Source organism: Ammospiza nelsoni, chromosome 13 (assembly GCF_027579445.1).
Source record: "Ammospiza nelsoni isolate bAmmNel1 chromosome 13, bAmmNel1.pri, whole genome shotgun sequence".
Classification (NCBI taxonomy): domain Eukaryota; kingdom Metazoa; phylum Chordata; class Aves; order Passeriformes; family Passerellidae; genus Ammospiza; species Ammospiza nelsoni.
Genome location: NC_080645.1, coordinates 21057443 through 21074236, shown reverse-complemented (window position 1 = coordinate 21074236; position 16794 = coordinate 21057443). Strand labels below are relative to the sequence as shown.

The 16794-nt window shown below is 57.2% G+C and overlaps 2 protein-coding genes across 8 annotated transcripts in view; both read left to right on the top strand.

Annotated features, from left to right (window-relative positions):
- The window catches only part of ANKRD11 (ankyrin repeat domain containing 11), a 126700-nt gene extending 115597 nt beyond the window's left edge, over nucleotides 1-11103 (top strand). For all 6 annotated transcript variants that reach the window (XM_059481179.1, XM_059481183.1, XM_059481184.1 and 3 more), the window contains exons 9-13: nucleotides 615-7348; nucleotides 8113-8211; nucleotides 8303-8446; nucleotides 9478-9570; nucleotides 9889-11103. In XM_059481179.1, coding sequence (XP_059337162.1) covers nucleotides 615-7348; nucleotides 8113-8211; nucleotides 8303-8446; nucleotides 9478-9570; nucleotides 9889-10074 — 7256 coding nt within the window. In that variant the 3' untranslated portion in view covers nucleotides 10075-11103. The remainder of the gene's footprint in view (nucleotides 1-614; nucleotides 7349-8112; nucleotides 8212-8302; nucleotides 8447-9477; nucleotides 9571-9888) is intronic.
- A 1183-nt stretch (nucleotides 11104-12286) lies between these two features.
- SLC22A31 (solute carrier family 22 member 31) lies at nucleotides 12287-16452 on the top strand. Of its 2 annotated transcripts, none has more exons than XM_059481612.1 (9): nucleotides 12287-12328; nucleotides 14079-14182; nucleotides 14255-14409; nucleotides 14636-14804; nucleotides 15052-15173; nucleotides 15273-15381; nucleotides 15458-15672; nucleotides 15763-15874; nucleotides 15954-16452. In XM_059481612.1, exons 1-9 carry the CDS (start codon nucleotides 12302-12304, stop codon nucleotides 16300-16302), a joined length of 1362 nt encoding a protein of 453 aa, XP_059337595.1. In that variant the 5' UTR covers nucleotides 12287-12301; the 3' UTR covers nucleotides 16303-16452. The 2 variants fall into 2 exon arrangements, with proteins under 2 accessions (XP_059337595.1, XP_059337594.1); XM_059481611.1 differs by lacking the exon at nucleotides 12287-12328 and adding an exon at nucleotides 13265-13603.
- The last annotated feature ends 342 nt before the right edge of the window (nucleotides 16453-16794 follow it).

The window sequence follows — 16794 nt, the reverse complement described above, 5'->3', positions numbered from 1 at the left end:
ACCCAGATTCAGACAACATAACCACCAGCTTTAGCTTGGGGGGCTGTTTGCCCTGGAAGCCAGCATAGAGATTGCTTCCCTGGCGCAGTTGGGATGTAGGGTTGAAAGCCAGTTGCAGGTAAATGGATGTTTTACCTTTGGAAGGTGGGTAATTCCAGTGGAGAGGAGGAGGTTTGAGTGCCCACCCTGTGTTCCTGTTGTTCAGCTGTCCCAGCACTGGTGTTTCAGTTTCTGCTTCCTGACTGTCCCTGCTAGAGCCTCTTCTACCACTGCCACCACTGTGGGACACTCTGCAGGTTTTAATTAGTGCAAATTAGAGTTTTCAGTCTTTTGGGGAGCCTTCACCTACACTGTGTGCAGTCATAACCCTGTTCCAAAGTTCTCATGGTACACCCAGGATGTTATTTTGAGGAACACCCCATGCAGGTTGGAGCTGGAGGAGCTTCCTTCCAAAAAGATCCCCCAAGCTGTTGGGTGCCAGGTTGCAAAGGCTGGGTGAGGCCAAAGGGCGTCAGGGCTGTTTGCAGGAGGGGTTGGTGTGTGCAGGAGACCAGTGATGTTCCCTCCCCAGAACCCTTGACAGTCCTTCACACGCTGTTCTTCTCTCTCTGCAGAGACCTCAGAAGAGGAGGACGCCCCTTCCTTCGCTCCCTCCAGCTCCGTTGATGGCAATAACACAGACTCAGAGTTTGAGAAGGGTTTGAAGCACAAGCCCAAGGCCCAGGAGCCCCCCAAAACCATCACCCCGGTGAAGGATGAGTATGAATTCGATGAGGACGATGAGCAGGACCGGGTCCCACCGGTCGATGACAAACATTTGCTGAAAAAGGATTACAGGAAAGAGACTAAAGCAAACAGTTTCATTTCCATACCCAAAATGGAAGTGAAAACTTACACTAAAAATAACACAATTACACCAAAGAAAGCTGCCCACCGCATCCTGTCGGACAGCTCGGACGAGGAGGAGACCAGCGTGGCCGTGGGCACGGGGGAGAAGCTGCGCCTCTCCACCCACTCCATACTGCCCAGCAGCAAAATTCGGGAGCCCGCCAGCACCAAGGCGCCCAAGGAGAAAAGCAAAGTAAAAAAGAAGCGGAAGAAGGAGACAAAAAACAAAGAGGTTCGGTTTGGCAAAAAAAATGACAAGTTTTGTTCCTCTGAATCAGAGAGTGAAAACGTGGAGAGTGAGGAGGATGATAGAGACTCTCTACAGAGCTCTAGCTGTGTAAAGGACTCAAGGCTAGTGCTAAAGGAATCCTCCTTGTTTAACTCTCTGTCTGCCTCATCGACCTCTTCACATGGGAGTTTAGCATCCCAGAAACATAATCCCAGTCTTACAGAACAGCACTCCAAGCACTGGAGGACGGACAATTGGAAAACGATATCTTCTCCAGCTTGGTCAGACGTCAGTTCCCTATCGGACTCCACCAGGACGAGGCTGACGAGCGAGTCAGACTACTCGTCCGAGGACTCGAGCTTAGAGTCACTAAAGCCAGTCAGGAAGAAACCAGAGCACAAAAAGAAAAACACCCCCCACAACACTGTTTCTGAGAAAAAGAATTCATTCCATAGCAATGTGGATGGAGCAATTCCAAAGCTGGACAAAGAGGGGAAGGTTGTTAAAAAGCATAAAACAAAACACAAACATAAAAACAAGGAGAAGGGACAGTGTCCCATCAGCCAAGACATTAAAATAATCAAAACATTTTCTTTTGAGTTTGAGGACTCTAAACAAAAGCCTGAGAAAGGCTTGATAGTAGAGACAGAAAATCCAGTCGAAAACAAGTTGAAAGTGTTAAAGCACGATAGGGAACACGGTAAAAAGGAGGAAAAGCTCCCCAAAGGTAAAGCAGAGGAGAAGGAGTGGTTGTTTAAAGATGAGACTGGAAAATCCTCAAAAGAGGAGAAATCATTAAGAAAAATCAAAGATGGTAGTAAAGACCTGAGCAAATCCTTCAGAGAAGGATTGAGTAAATCAGAAAAAGAGAAACCTGTCAAGGAGAAATCTCCCAAGGAGGAGAAGCCGAGAATACACAAGGAGGAGAGAAAGAAGAAGTCAAAGGACAAGCAGTCCAAATCTGAGAAGAAGAATGAGCTGAAGGAGGAGAAGGTTTCTAAACTAGAGAAAGAAAAATCCTTCAAGGAAGAGAAGGAAAAATGCAAAAAAGAAAAACTTTACAGGGACGAGTCCGGGTTTGATGAGTTTAATAACAAAACTCAGTTTGCTGAAAACGAGGACACAAAGTTCAGCCTTTCGGACGATCAGCAGGAGAGGTGGTTTTCAGACCTGTCCTCTGATTCATCCTTCGATTTCAAGGGTGAGGACAGCTGGGATTCTCCAATAACAGATTTCAGGGAGATTAAAAATGACAGCGTGGCAAAGCTAATCATAGAACCTGTGAAAGAGGAAATTAAAGACAAGAAAAAGGAAAATAAAATAAAAGAGAAGAAGGAATACAGCGAGAAGCGGAATGAAAAGGACACTTTCTTAAAGAAAAAGGAGAGGGATTATGTGGAGAAAAGCTCTGAGAAGAAAAAGGACCAAACAGACAGGCACAAAGTTACTCCCAGTTATTTACCTGAAAAGGATAAGAAAAGGAAGGATTCTGTGGAGACTGGTAAGGAGAGGAAAGAAAAAGACACAGGTGAAACCAACAAAGACAGAAAAGATTCCTCTGACGGCTCTAAAGAGAGAAAAGATCCCAAGACGAAGCAGGAGGAGCCCTATCGAGATGACTTCAAGGAGTATGGCTGTGAAACATTCTTCAAGGATAAGTCTGACCCTGAGTTCAGTGGCAAAACCCTGGAGAGCTGGGAGAGGCACCATTCTGGGAAGGAAAAGGAGAAGAAAGATGCTCCTGATAAAGAAAAAAAAGAAAAGGTGAAGCCAGAAAAATACAAGGAAAAATCCAAAGAAGGCGACAAGGAGAAAAATGAAAAAGCTGCTCCAGAGAAAATCCTGAAGGACAAAGAACTAGAGAAGAGTTTTAAAGAGAAGAAAGAAACTAAGGAGAAATACAAGGATCTTCACAGCAAAGACAAGGAGAGGAAGAGCTCCTTCGACCAGGTGAAGGAGAAGAAAGAGAAAACCTTTTCCACGGACAGAGACGATTTCTCCGAGAAGAAGGATGAGAAGAAGGGCAAGGAGAAGAGCTGGTACAGCATCGCTGACATCTTCACGGATGAGAGCGAGGACGAGAGGGACGATTACAGCCTGAGCGGGTTCAAGGTGGGCGACTCGGCTGGCAGCGAGGGGCATCGCCTGGACAGCCTGCAGGACAAGGACGATGGTGCCACCGCCGAGAAGGAGCTGTACCCCGACAAGCACCGCAAGTACTCCTCCGACCGGCAGCACTCGGACAAGCAGAAGGACAAGGAGTCCAAGGAGAAGAAAAAGGACAAAGGAACATCGGAAGGGGGGAAGGAGAAGAAGGAGAAGAGTTCCTTTGAGAAACACAAAGAGAAGAAAGATAAAGACTCCAGTGAGAAGTATAAGGACAGGAAGGAAAGGATGTCCATAGATTCCACTCAGGAGAAGAAAAACAAGCAAAAGCTCCCAGAAAAGGTTGAGAAGAAACACACCAGTGAGGACAAGGTGAAAAGCAAACATAAGGAGAAGCCAGACAAGGAGCATTCCAAAGAGAAGAAATCTTCAAAAGGAGGGGAGTCGGAGAAGAGTCTGCTGGAGAAACTGGAGGAGGAGGCTCTGAATGATTACAGGGATGACTCCAATGACAAAATCAGTGAGATCTCCTCTGACAGCTTCACAGACAGAGGGCAAGAGCCAGGACTCACCAGCCTCTTTGAGTCTTCTAACCTCTCTCTGACCGATGCCGCTGAAGAAAAGTTTAAGGACTCTCTCCCTTTACCCTGCCTTCAGGACAAGCTCAAGGAGAAGGAGAGGCACCGACATTCCTCATCTTCCTCAAAGAAAAGTCACGAGAAAGAAAAAGCAAAGAAAGAGAAAACAGAGAAAAAGGAAAAATCAGAAGAATTCAAGGACTCCAGCAGCAGAAAGGATTCCACTCATTATGAAAAGGATTTCTCTGTGGATGGGGAGGCTTTTGGCTCTTCCTACAACATGAAGGCAGACGCTGATGAGGAACCGGAGAAGAGCATTGATTACTTATTTTCTGAAAAGAAGGATAAAAATGATTCTGAAAGAGAGCTGTCAAAGAAGGCGGAGAAAGAAAAGACTTACGGTTCCAGCACCATCAGCACAGCTAAAGAGAAAAAGAAGCGGGATAAACACAAGGAAAAATGGAAGGAGGAAAAGGAAAAGCATAGGGACAAACACACAGATGGTTTCTTTAAACATCACAAAGATGAGCCAAAGTCAACACTCAAAGATAAGGACGGGCCTCAAGTTACCACCTTTAAAGATAAATCCAAGGAGGACAACCTCAAATTCGGTGAAACCAAACTGAAGGAGAAGCTTAAGGAGAATCAAGACAAAGACAAATCAGAGTCCATAAAAATAAGCAATGGGAATGAAAAAATAACGCTTTCCAAAGACAGCGGCAAGAAGGATGCCAGACCAAGGGAGAAACTTCTGGGAGATGGTGATTTGATGATGACCAGCTTTGAGAGGATGCTGAGTCAGAAGGACCTGGAGATCGAGGAACGCCACAAAAGGCACAAGGAGAGAATGAAACAAATGGAGAAAATGCGGCACAGGTCTGGGGATCCCAAGCTGAAGGACAAACTTAAGAGCTCGGAGGATGTGCGGAAGAGGAGCCTGGATCTGCCAACCAAGAAGCCGCTAACGCTGGACACGCAGCTCAAGGACAAGAAACTCAAGGAGTTGGGTCCCCTGACTCCCATCCTGTCACCAGAAAACAAGGCACAGCCTGCTGTGGGGACAGACTCCAAGGACTGGATCACGGGTCCTCAGCTGAAGGAGATCCTCCCAGCATCTCCCAGGCCAGATCAGAACCGGCCCACGGGCGTCCCGACCCCGGCATCCGTCGTGTCCTGCCCGAGCTACGAGGAGGTGATGCAGACTCCCAGGACTCCATCGTGCAGCAACGAGGACTACACGGACCTGATGTTCGAGTGTGCGGACTCCCAGCACTCGCTGCCCATCTCCACCATGTCCATGAACGCCTGCTCTCCTTCCTTCTTTGACAGATACACCAACGTTTCCAGCGGGCTCCCCGAGAACCCCAGCCAGACCCCGACTCGCACCATTCCCTCCTCAAACCTCTACCGCTCCATCTCAGTGGATATCAGGAGGGCGCCCGAAGAGGAGTTCAGCGTTGGAGATAAGTTTTTCAGACAGCAAAGTGTCCCAGCAACATCAAATTATGACTCTCCTGTGCAGCATTTAATGGAGGACAAAGTTCCCCTTCCCTCTGTTCCTGCTGAGAAGTTCCAGTGTTTGTCTCCTGGGTATTACTCCCCGGATTATGGAGTTTCCTCACCCAAAGTGGAAGCTTTGCACTGTGCACCAGGAGCCGTCAGCGGGGTCGCCCAGTCTCCCGAAAGTGTCTTTTCTGGTTTACAAGCAAAATCCTCCCCTTCGCACAGGGATGAGTTGCTGGCTCCTTCAGTGGAAAGTGCTCTTCCCCCTGACATCGGCATGCCCTTGGATACCACAGAGGAGCAGCAAGCCACTGCCTCCATCATGCCACCAGAATCCACCTACCTGCCCCCCATCGAGGAAAACCATTTTAGTTCAGGAATGCCTGAACAAAACAACATAGACTGGGATAACCCTCCTTCCCGAAACCCAGACACCGCCATTCCTCCCAGCCTCATGGGCAACCCCGCAGAGCACTCTGTCACCTGGTCCATGGGCTCGGAGCTTCTGATGAAATCTCCCCAGAGGTTTTCCGAGTCCCCTAAACCTCCGCTCTGTTCCCTAGAGCCAATTCATCCTGCACCAGTAGCCTTCATTCCCACAGAGACTTCCTACCCTGTTTCTCCCATCTCGTACCCTCTGTCAGTGTCTGAACCGAGGCTGGAGGAAGTCAAGGAGGATGCTGAGGAAGCAGTTCCAGCAGAAATTGCAAACGCTGAAGAGCAAGCTCCATACATGTCCCCTACTAGGTTAGACACCTTCTTCAACAACTGCAAGCCTCTTCCAGAAGAAGCACCAGAGATCCCTCCAGAGCCCCCTTGTGTGCCAGCAGAACCTCAGGCCGAAGTCGTTGCTGCACCAGAAAACAACTATTTGGAAAACAACAACGCAGCACCTGCGAACGCAGAGGAGGCGGTGACGTGGCCAGACCCCTTCACCAACACCGAGGATGAGTTGGACCTTGGCCCCTTCTCGCTCCCAGAGCTGCCACTCCAGCCTAAGGACGTGGCAGAGACAGAGATGGCCGAGGCAGAAGCAGTTGAGGAAAGCCCAGCAGCAGCAGCTCCAGAACCGAGCGCCGGCATCATCAAAGCCGGCGCGTCCGTGATAGCGTCCAGTGAGCCGGAGGAGCCGCCAGCCAGCCAGGCTGCAGCCATCCTGCCCACGGACACAGAGCCACCAGCAGAGGAGCAGAAGCCAGAAGTGGCTGTACAAGAATCCACCTCTGAGGCACTGAACGCAGCTGAGGAGAAGGCAGCAGAGGACTCGGAAGCGCAGGTGTTCCAGCAGACCCCGCCCGAGCCCGCGCAGGCCGAGAGCAAAGAGGTGGAGGCCGTGCACGAGGAGCTGCCGACGGCTGGCGGGGTGGCAGAGGGCAGCTCCCAGCCCTGTCCCATGCCCGTGGCCAGCTCTGAGGCTGGCACTCCACAGGACAGTGCCACGGCCCGTGCGGGGAGCCAGGCCCCGCCACCCCAGGCGGACGCTCCTCCTGGCAACGCTCAAGCAGAAATTGTGGAACCAGTACAAAAACCCGTAGCAGAAGCTCCCAAACCACCCAAAATAGAAGAGATTCCTCAGCGGATTACCAGGAACCGGGCTCAGATGCTCGCCAACCAAAACAAGCAGAACGCCGCCGCGTCCGAGAAGGAATTTCCTCCCGTCTCCGCGCCCGTCACGCGCGCCAAAGGCCGCATCACGGAGGAGGACGATTCCCAGGCTCAGCACCCGCGGAAGCGCCGCTTCCAGCGCTCCAACCAGCAGCTGCAGCAGCAGATCAACACGTCCACCCAGCAGACGAGGGAGATGATCCAGCAGACCCTGGCAGCTATCGTCGATGCCATCAAACTGGACGACATCGAACCTTACCACAGCGACAGGTCCAACCCCTACTTCGAGTACCTCCAGATCAGGAAGAAGATTGAGGAGAAGCGGAAAATCCTGTGCTACATTACTCCCCAAGCTCCCCAGTGCTACGCTGAGTATGTCACCTACACAGGCTCCTACCTGTTGGATGGCAAACCCCTAAGCAAGCTCCATATTCCAGTGGTGAGTCATCTTCTCTCTTTAGCCTCGGGAACTGTCCCCCCTCACTGTTACATCCAAGCTGTCCCCCCTGCCCTGTCACCACCTTGCAATGCCAACATGCCCCAACCTGCCTTTGGAATATGACACCAAACCTGAGCCTGGGTAAGTGCCTGGCTGTGTGGTAAATGCAGCCCTTGAGTTGCTGCATTTTTGCAGAGAAGATCTTGAACTGTGCTGAGGGACCTGAGATTTAGAGAGCAAAGTTTGTAAGAATCCACTAGATCTGAGGCTGGGAGGTAAAACTGCTCTTGCAGCAGTGTAGTAACAGGATAATGACCCTGGAACGTGGGGAAAAGATGGCTTTTAACTCCTGCCATCATTTTCCCAAGCTCTGCTCTTTGAATTGGCACTGGAATCAGCATTTCACTGCTGTGCTGCAGGAGCAGCCTCACTAATACAAATGCATCAATAAATGTGGTGCTGCAGGTGGTAAATCTGGGCTCCAGGCTGGAGGAGAAGGGTCAGTGATCAGCCTCCATTCCTTGCTGCACACCCTGCCCTGCAGCACAAGGGTGTGTCAGGCTCTGGTTGTTCTTCTTGCCAAGTCCTCACCCTCACTCAGTCTGAGCACTGGCAGGACCTTGTCCTTGGCAGAGCCTCTCCCCAGGCACCCCGTGGGATGTCCCTGCTCCCTCTGTGGCCAGCACGCATTTCAGGGTGCAGGCAGCCCTGGCTGTGCCCCGCAGAGGTCCTGCTCTCACCCTGCCCGTGCCCTGTGCCCGCAGATCGCGCCGCCGCCGTCGCTCGCGGAGCCGCTCAAGGAGCTCTTCAAGCAGCAGGAGGCCGTGCGGGGCAAGCTGCGCCTGCAGCACAGCATAGAGCGGGTAAGGGCACGCTCCACATGGGGAACAGGGCCCCAGTCTCCCCTGCTGGCAAGGCTGAGGCTGCCACACTCACTGCTCTGCTCTTCCTCAGGAGAAGCTCATCGTGTCCTGCGAGCAGGAGATCCTGCGGGTGCACTGCCGGGCAGCCAGGACCATCGCCAACCAGGCCGTGCCCTTCAGTGCCTGCACCATGCTGCTGGACTCCGAGGTGTACAACATGCCTCTGGAAAATCAGGTCAGTGCCTGCCTCAGCAGTGAGGGAGGGCCTCAGGAGCTCTGCAAGACCCTGAGGGAGATGGGCTTGTCTGGAGGGATGAAGGGAAGGGTGGAGGCAGGAGTTACTAGTGCCCCCTTGCTCAGGTCACCCACCACTGCACACAGGTGCAGGATGTCACCTCCCCCTGGGGGCAGGGTTAGATGGGATATTGGGAAGGAATGGTTCTCTGTGAGGGTGGAGAGGCCCTGGCACAGGGTGCCCAGAGAATCTGTGGCTTCTCTATCCCTGGAAGTGTCCAAGACCAAGTTGGATGCATTTTGGAGCAACCTGGGATAGTGGAAGGTGTCCCAATGCAGGGGGTGGAATGAGATGGGCTCTAAGGTCCCTTCCAATCCAAATTATTCTGTGACTTGGAGCATCATTTGCCTAATTGTCTAACTGAATGTAGGATACAGGGAGTTCATGTCTGTTAGGAGCAGAGATGGCTCAGCTTTATCAATGAGTCTTGGGACCCTCCATCTTTCTTGGTCAGGATCATCTGCACACTGGAAAGGTTTCCTTTACTACACTCTGAGGTGTTTCTCCCTGTGAAAGGAAGAGAAACATTACACTGCTGCATTGCAGGAGGGATCCTGGGCAGGGACAGCATCCTGGGATTTATTGGTGAGCTGTGTATTGATCCAGGAGCTCTGATTTATCCGTCGGCATTTCCCAGCCAAGTGTCTGTGCTGCTGCTACCCTGGCATCAGCTGGAGGAGTCAGGGAGGTGCAGAGCCTGTGATGGGCTGACATGGACGGACAGACTCCCTGCCAAGCAAGGAGAAACAGGGAGTATGGGCACATGGGTGCATCCCCACCTGAGGCTGAACCCCTGGAAAGGGCTGCAGGAGCCGCTGGCAGCAGTGATGTCCATCCTCCCTCCCTGCAGGCACTGCAGTTCTGAGGAGTGTGTGCCCCAGAAGGGGCTTATGAATATGGCCTGTGAGACCTGTAACTGCTTAAAGCACAAAACTAATCCCATATTCCTCCCTTTGCTGTCCCATTCTTAGGGAGACGAAAACAAATCGGTCAGAGACCGTTTCAACGCGCGACAGTTCATTTCCTGGCTGCAGGACGTGGATGACAAGTACGACCGGATGAAGGTGAGAGCTGTGGGAGCCCCGTGCTCCAGGCAGGGGCATTCCAGAGCCTGGGAGCTGCCTTAGTGGTTTCCAGCACAGAGTGGGTGTCCAGAGATTGTCAGGGCAGTGTTGCATGGCTGTGGATGCTCTGGAGTGCTGACAAGCCTTTCAAACCCAAACTTTTGGATTTGCCTCAGCTCCTGCTGGAGCTGGGCTCAGCAGAGATTCCAAATCCAGGTGTCCCGTGTGTGGCACCCCTTGCTGCATTTAACTGTGGCTGCACGGTCCTGCCTGTGCCTGCCACTCACCCTCACGTCCCATTGCTGTTTCTCCACCCAGACGTGCCTGCTCATGCGACAGCAACACGAAGCAGCTGCCCTGAACGCGGTGCAGAGGATGGAGTGGCAGCTGAAGGTGCAGGAGCTGGACCCCGCGGGGCACAAATCCCTCTGCGTCAACGAGGTGCCCTCGTTCTATGTGCCAATGGTCGACGTGAACGATGACTTTGTGCTCTTGCCGGCATGACAGTTCCAGCCCAGGAGACATCTCTGAACACTGGCAAGGACGGGAGCGCTCCGAGGTCGGGCGGTCGAGCTCACATTCACCCTTAACCGCTTGCTGATGAATCCCTGGTCAGAGGAGGAGGAAGCAGCTATCGGCAGAAAATAAAACAATAAGAAAAATAATTGCACTTTCTTCACGACGTGTCCCTCGCTTCCGGACTGACGCGGCCCCTGGGGCGGCGGGCCGGGCGCAGCCCCGGGGAGGCTCCGGGCAGCGCGGGCAGCGGGCGCTCAGCGGCCCCGGGACTGGCCGAGGCGCGGAGGGACGAGGCCGAGGACACCGTGTGTGTGTTGCAGAAGCTGCTGAGCGGGGCCAGCAACCACGTGAACCATGTACTTGTGAACACCGTGATTTCCAGCTCTCTGTTTTCCACCGGGCGCGGATCTCCTCTCGGAGAAGCTGCAGTAGGAAACCATGGGGGGAGGGGGGGGGTGTTTGAGTTTCTCGTTCCATCATGGGTATGTCTAAAAAAAAAAAAAAACCAAACAAAAAAAAAATTCTACAAAAAAAAAATCACAAAAAAAATCCAACTATTAGAAACAAAAGGACAGTGTCCGGGTTGGGCAGCGGCGGCTCCGGAGCGGGGACGGCTCCGGGATGTGCCGGTGGCCCCGCAGCAGCCGCTGGGGACGGGCAGAGGAGCCGCCGGGGCGGCACGGCCGGGGAGACGGCGACGCAGAGAAAGGACTTTGCCAACTGTGTTTTTAATGGAGTAAAATCCACGTGGTTTATATATTTTTTCCTTTAATCTTGGGCATTTCGTTTCTCTTTCTGAGAACATAACTTGAAAACACTACAGAGCCAATACTCATATAAAGAAAAATTGTATCCCATAAATGCTGTACAGTTTTTATATACATTAACAATGTACTTTTGCTGCCTTCTAGATAATTTATTTTGCAACACATTACTGCACAGTTGTAAATAACTTATGTACTGTAACATCACTTTCAGTTATGTGTAAAGAAATAAATAAATTAATTAAAATTATCTTTGTATTTATAGTTCACCCTGGGCAGCAGTTTCCCTGTCAAGGAAAAGGTTGCTCAGATCAGCTGCCCATGACAAGGGATGGAACAAGATGAGCTTTAAGGTCCCTTCCAGTCCAAACTATTCTATGATTTTAAACATCATTCTTTCTTTTCTGTGTCTCTCTGTGTGCAGTGGGGTTGGAACCCTCCAGGGGTGGGTCATGAGGAGAGGGGACCCTCCCTGTGTTGGTGAATTCACTGAGCAGGAGATGCTGTTTTGGGGCTGCAGAGTCTGGACACGGATGGGTGGATCCAGGAACTCAGTCGTCGCTCAGCAGCTCAGGGATGCAGCTGGAGGCAGATCCATCCCAGTGCCCTTTCAGGACCTCTGTGCCTTCCCTCCTCCTGCTGCCCAGCCTTTCTGGTGGCTGCAGCTGCCAGCCCCAGGCAGCAGTGAGAGGTGCCCCCACGGACGCCCACTGCCAGCTCTGGCTTCTCCAGCCTCCTCTGTTGGGACCAGACGGGACCCCTGGATTCAGCCCCCAGCTCCCCTCACTGCTGCCAGCTTTGCAGCCACTTGAGGAATTTTCCATGGTGGAGCAGGGGGATCCTGGAGGATTTCGCTCGAATGCATCAGAGCAGCTTCAGAAGAGCCAGAGGGGTCCCACTGTCCCCTGCCCAGCCCTCAGCCCCTGCCTTGGCACTGCTGGCACCAGGACGGGGGCTCACACAGCCTCAGCAGGATGGCAGTGCCATGGCCCAGCTGCAGCCAGAGCGATTTTCTCCCCACCCTTTTCTGGGCTGTGGGATGAGTGTGGAACCAGGGGCTGCTCCTGTGTCAGGGGCTTCAAGAAAACAGCCACAGGTAACACTTGTTCTTGGATTAGTTTCCATCCCTGTCTTTATTTTGTTAAACAACCATAAATTTGTAATCACAGAGAGGCCTTTCATGAGCATGTAAAGCTGGAAAGTCCCACAGGCTCATCTGACCACGGTGCTGGTGACCTTGGGAGTCTCCAGTTTTCCTCCCGGTGTAACTCCCAGATGTGTGTGGGGGTGTGGATCCCTCAGAGGGAGGCAAAACAATGCAGATGGGATTTTTTTTAGTGTGATTTTTCAGTGTGAGTTTGCAGGTGTGATTTTTCAGTGTGGCTTTCAATGTGATTTTGCAGATGGAGTTTTTCCACCATTGCAGGTCTGAAGTTGAACACCAAGTGATGCTGCTGCCCTCAGAAATCACATTTGTGAGTAAATTTTAGAAGGAAGAGGGAAGTGAAGCCTGTTTGCAGTTTGGCTGCTCTGTTGGCTCTTCCCACAGGCTCACGTGGTGCTGGGTGCCAGCACGTTCCCTTCCTAGAGGGGCTGTCACAGATTCCCCTGGCCCCCTCTGAGGTCTGGGGGGACCTGGGTGCCTTTGTGGGTGCTCCCAGATGGGTCCTGGAGCCCCCGGCTGCACCCCAGGACCCCCAACACTGGCTGGGCTGGGAGTCCCCAGTCCTGAGAGGGGTCAGGAGCACCATGGAGAGGGAGACTGAGCTGGGGTGGGGGCAGTGAACTGGGGCTGGGGGAGAGCAGACTGGGGCTGAACTGGGGGAATGGGGCTTGGAGAGCCAGACTGGGGGGCTTGGCTGGGGGAAACCAGGCTGGGGGTGCAGCAGGCTGTGGGAACTGGGGCCAGGGTTGGGGGGAGAGATCTGGGGCTGAGGGGGACGAATCCAGGACAGGGATTGGGACCAGGGCTGGGGATCTGACCTGGGGCTGGGGTTTTTGAGCTGGGCTGGGGGACAAACCGGGCTTGAGAAGCAATCGGACCGGGACTGAGCCTCGTGTTGTGGGTAGTGAACCGGGACTGGGGGGGTCCGAACCAGGGCTCGGTGTCCGAACCAGGACTGGGGGGTTCTGAACCGGGACTAGGGGGGTCCGAACCAGGACTGGGGGAGTCCGAACCGGGGCTGGGGATCCAAACTGGGGCTGGGGGCGTCCAAACCGGGGCTCGGTGTCCGAACAAGAACTGGAGGGGGGGTCCCTGAACCGGGGCTGGCGGGGTCAGAACCGGGGCTGGGGGTCAGATCGGGAGGGAGCGGCCGGGGCGGTGCCGCGGGGCGGGTCCGGCCGGTGCCGCCCCACCTGGCCGCGCCGAGCCGAGCGCTGTGTCGGTGTCGGTGCCGGTGCCGGTGGCCATGGCGCTCCGGGGGTCGCGGCCGCGGGGCCGGCGGGCGGCGGGGGGGTGGGCGCCGTGCGCGGCGCTGGCGCTGGGCTGGGCGCTGGGCTGGGCGCTGGGCGCGGAGCCCCCGCACCGCTGCCGCCCCGACCCCGCGCTGCTGCCGCCGCCGCTCCGCCGCCTGGGCGGCCCCGCGCTGCTCCGCGCCGCCGTGCCGCGCCTCCGCGGCGGCTGGAGCCCCTGCCAGCTGTACCGCTACCCCCCCGGCAGCCCCCGGCCCAACGGCACCGCGCCCTGCACCCGCGGCTGGCACTACGCGCTGCCCGCCGCCGGCCTCCGCGCCAACCTCGTCACGCAGGTGGGCACGGGGGAGCGGGACCGGGGGTGCCGGGGCTGGGGAGAGCGGGGACCCCGGGCCTGGGGCAGCCTGCGGAGCTGGAGGGGGTGAGGGGTCCGTGGGTAAAGGAGGGGTTAAGGGAGGGGCTGGGAGCGCTCTGGGGGGGACACCTGAGAGGAGTCGTGGGGAACAAACTGGGGGGTCCCAGCCACCAGAGCCGGCTGGGGGGTCCGGATCCCTCGGGAAAGGCCTGGGTGTGCAGGGACAGCAGTGACCCCTGGAGGGGCTCGGGGCTGGCTGGGGGAGCCCTGGGGAAGGTGCTGGGGGTCTGCAGGGTGGAATCACCAGTATTGTCCCCCCACATCTGTCCTACATTTCTGTTTGTGGGGTGGGGGCTCTCCAGGCGCCCTGCAGCCCCATCCATCCCAGCCCTGTGGGCAGTGCCGGGGGTCTGCCAAGCCCCCCACGCTGACACCTCCCTGCTGTGTCCCCGCAGTGGGACCTGGTGTGTGCCTCGCGCTGGAAGGTGCCCCTGGAGCAGACCACGCACCTGCTGGGCTGGACCCTGGGCAGCGTCACCGCCGGCCTGGCCTGTGACAGGTAAGGGGGGTCCCTGGGCAGCCCCGCGGGCAGGGGGCACCGTGTCCAGCCCTCACAGCTCCTCCCTGGCAGGTTTGGCCGCCGTCCCACCTTCCTGCTGTCCCTGGCGCTGGCCGTGCCCGTGGGGCTCAGCGTGGCACTGGCTGTGGATTTCCTCATGGTCCTGGTGGCACGGCTGCTCTTTGGGGCAGCCCTGGCAGGAGCCTTCCTCGCCCTCTACGTGGCACGTGAGTGTGATGGGGCACCCCGAGGGGTTTGGGGGCTGGGGTGCCCTGGGCTGTGGGGTGCTCCTGTAGGATGTCCTGCAGTGGGCTGGAATATGGGATGCTCTGGGGTGCCCTGGGTGCGGGGTGTTCCAGGCTGTGGGGTGTCCCAGGATGGAATATGGGATGCTCCAGGGCACAGGGTGCCCCGTGTCCTTGGCACCCACTGTGGCCCCTCGCCCCCTGCCAGGGCTGGAGCTGTGTGACCCCCCCCACCGCCTGGGCGTGACCATGGTGGCCGGGTTCTTCTGGATGGCCGGGGAGCTGCTGCTGCCGGGGCTGGCCCTGCTCTGCCGGGACTGGCGGGTGCTGCAGGGCGCTGTCACCATGATCCTGGCCCTGCTGGCTGCCAGCTGGTGGTAAGGAGCCCGGGCAGGGGCTGCGCGGGGCTGGGCTGTGCCCGGGGCTGGTGCCAAACTGTTCCCAGCCCAGGACACCCCGCCCGGGGCTCTCCAGAGGAGTGGAACCCCCCACCCTGGGTAAATGTTTGCTCAGGTTTGGAGCTGAGGGTTTCTGGGCAGCGTTGCTTTGAAGCCAGGTGGGAAGGTCGGTGCTGGAGGGTGGCCAGGCCCGTGGGGATCCTGTGACCTGACAGCCGTGCCCCAGGTGCCCGGCGCTGCTGCTGGAGCCCCCGCGCTGGCTGCTGGCCACACGGCAGCTGGAGAGCGCCAGGAGGAGCCTGCAGGCGCTGGCCGAAGACAACTGTCCCCAGGACAGCCTCGTGGCGGGTGCGTGGGGCACTGCGAGGGCATCGGCCCCGTGCCCGACCCTGGCTGTGGGGTGGTGGAGCAGAGCCGGCTCTATCCCGGTTTCCCCTCTCCCGGCAGAGCTGGAGGCGCTGTCCGAGGGGCCCCAGCGGCCCCGGTACCACTCGGTGTGCGAGATCTGCGGCACCAGGGTCATCTGGAAGAACGGCGTCATCCTCGGCTTCGCGGCGTGAGCGCCGGGGGTGCCGGGCTGGCCCTGGGGCCGGGGGTGCCACTGGCGGCCCCCTGACCCCGCTGTCCCTCAGGTTCATCGGCTCCGGCATCCGCCACTGCTTCACCCGCAACCTGCTCCCGCACCTGCCCCACTTCTTCTCCTCGCACCTGGCGCTGCTGGGCACCGAGGCGGCCGCCTGCCTGTTCGTGTGCCTGACGGCCGAGCGCTTCGGGCGCCGCGCCATCCTCCTGCTCTGCACCGTGCTCACCGGCATCTCTTCCCTGCTGCTGCTGGCCCTCACCCAGTGTAAGGCCCGCGGGACCCCCGGACCCCGCCCCAGCCGGGGGAGCAGAGGAGGGTGCGGGGTTTGCCCCTGATGTGCTTCACCCCCCGCAGACCTGCTGGAGCTCATCGTCCTCACGCTGTCCGTGGTGGGCACGGCCGCCTCCCACGCCGTCACCATGCTCAGCATCTTCTTTGCTAGCGAGGTTCTCCCCACCGTGGTCAGGTGAGGGGGAGCTGCCCCGTCCTGTGCCGCCCCGGAGCGGGGGCACGGGCAGAGCCCCCTGAGCGCGTTCCTCCCGCAGGGGCGCCGGCCTGGGCCTGGTCCTGGGCGCCAACTTCGTGGGCAAAGCGGCGGCGCCCATCACCGCCATCCCCAACAGCCGCGGCTTCTTCCTGCACCACGTCGTGTTCGCGTCCTTCGCCATCCTGGCCGTGCTCAGCATCATGCTGCTGCCCGAGAGCCAGGGCCGGGCGCTGCCGCAGTCCCTGCAGGACGGCGAGAGCCGCCGCCGCCCGCCCCTGTTCCGCCGCGCCCCCCGCGAGGACCACCTGCCCCTGCTGGCCCCCCGCGCCCTCCCCCACGACTATTCCCAGCTGGCCGCCCCCGGCAGGAGGACGCTGCGCTCCCCGGAGCCCCCCCGCGAGATGTAGCGGTGCCCCGGGGGGCTGAGCAGCGACCCCCGCCCAGGGAGCAGCAGGAGGGATGGGCTGGGGCCGGGTCCCCGCGGTGCCGGGGGCCCTGGGGCGGGGATGGAGCCCCTCGGGGTGCTGCCGGTTCCCAATAAAAGTGCCTTGTTTCTACTGGTGGGGGGGGGGGGGTCACGCAGCCCCGCCACCAACCCCCGCTCTTTATTATGGGGTGCCCAGGGGTCTCCTCGCCCCCTCCCCAGCTGTGTGGGGCTCACCCCGGCGTTCGCCCCCCAGGTTTGCTGAGCTGGGCTCTGCGGGGTGTGTGGGTGTGCACCCCCTGCGCGGAGCCTCTCGTTGCACACGCGTGTGCAAAGCGGCTCCAGCCGGGCATCCTGTGCAGGTCCATTGGTGAAGCTGCCGCCGCTCTGAGGCCGCTCTGGGCATCTCCTGTGTGTGTGTGTGAGCTGCCCGCTGCCCCGTCCCTGCCCCAGCCCCTCCTGGGTGTCCCCTCCT

Coding starts and splice junctions, on each gene's coding strand:
- SLC22A31 (XM_059481611.1), top strand. CDS start 13,265: ATGGCGCTCCGGGGGTCGCGGCCGCGGGGCCGGCGGGCGGCGGGGGGG. Junction 13,604..14,078: donor GCGCCAACCTCGTCACGCAG/GTGGGCACGGGG, acceptor GTGTCCCCGCAG/TGGGACCTGGTGTGTGCCTC. Junction 15,174..15,272: donor CCAGGACAGCCTCGTGGCGG/GTGCGTGGGGCA, acceptor CTCTCCCGGCAG/AGCTGGAGGCGCTGTCCGAG.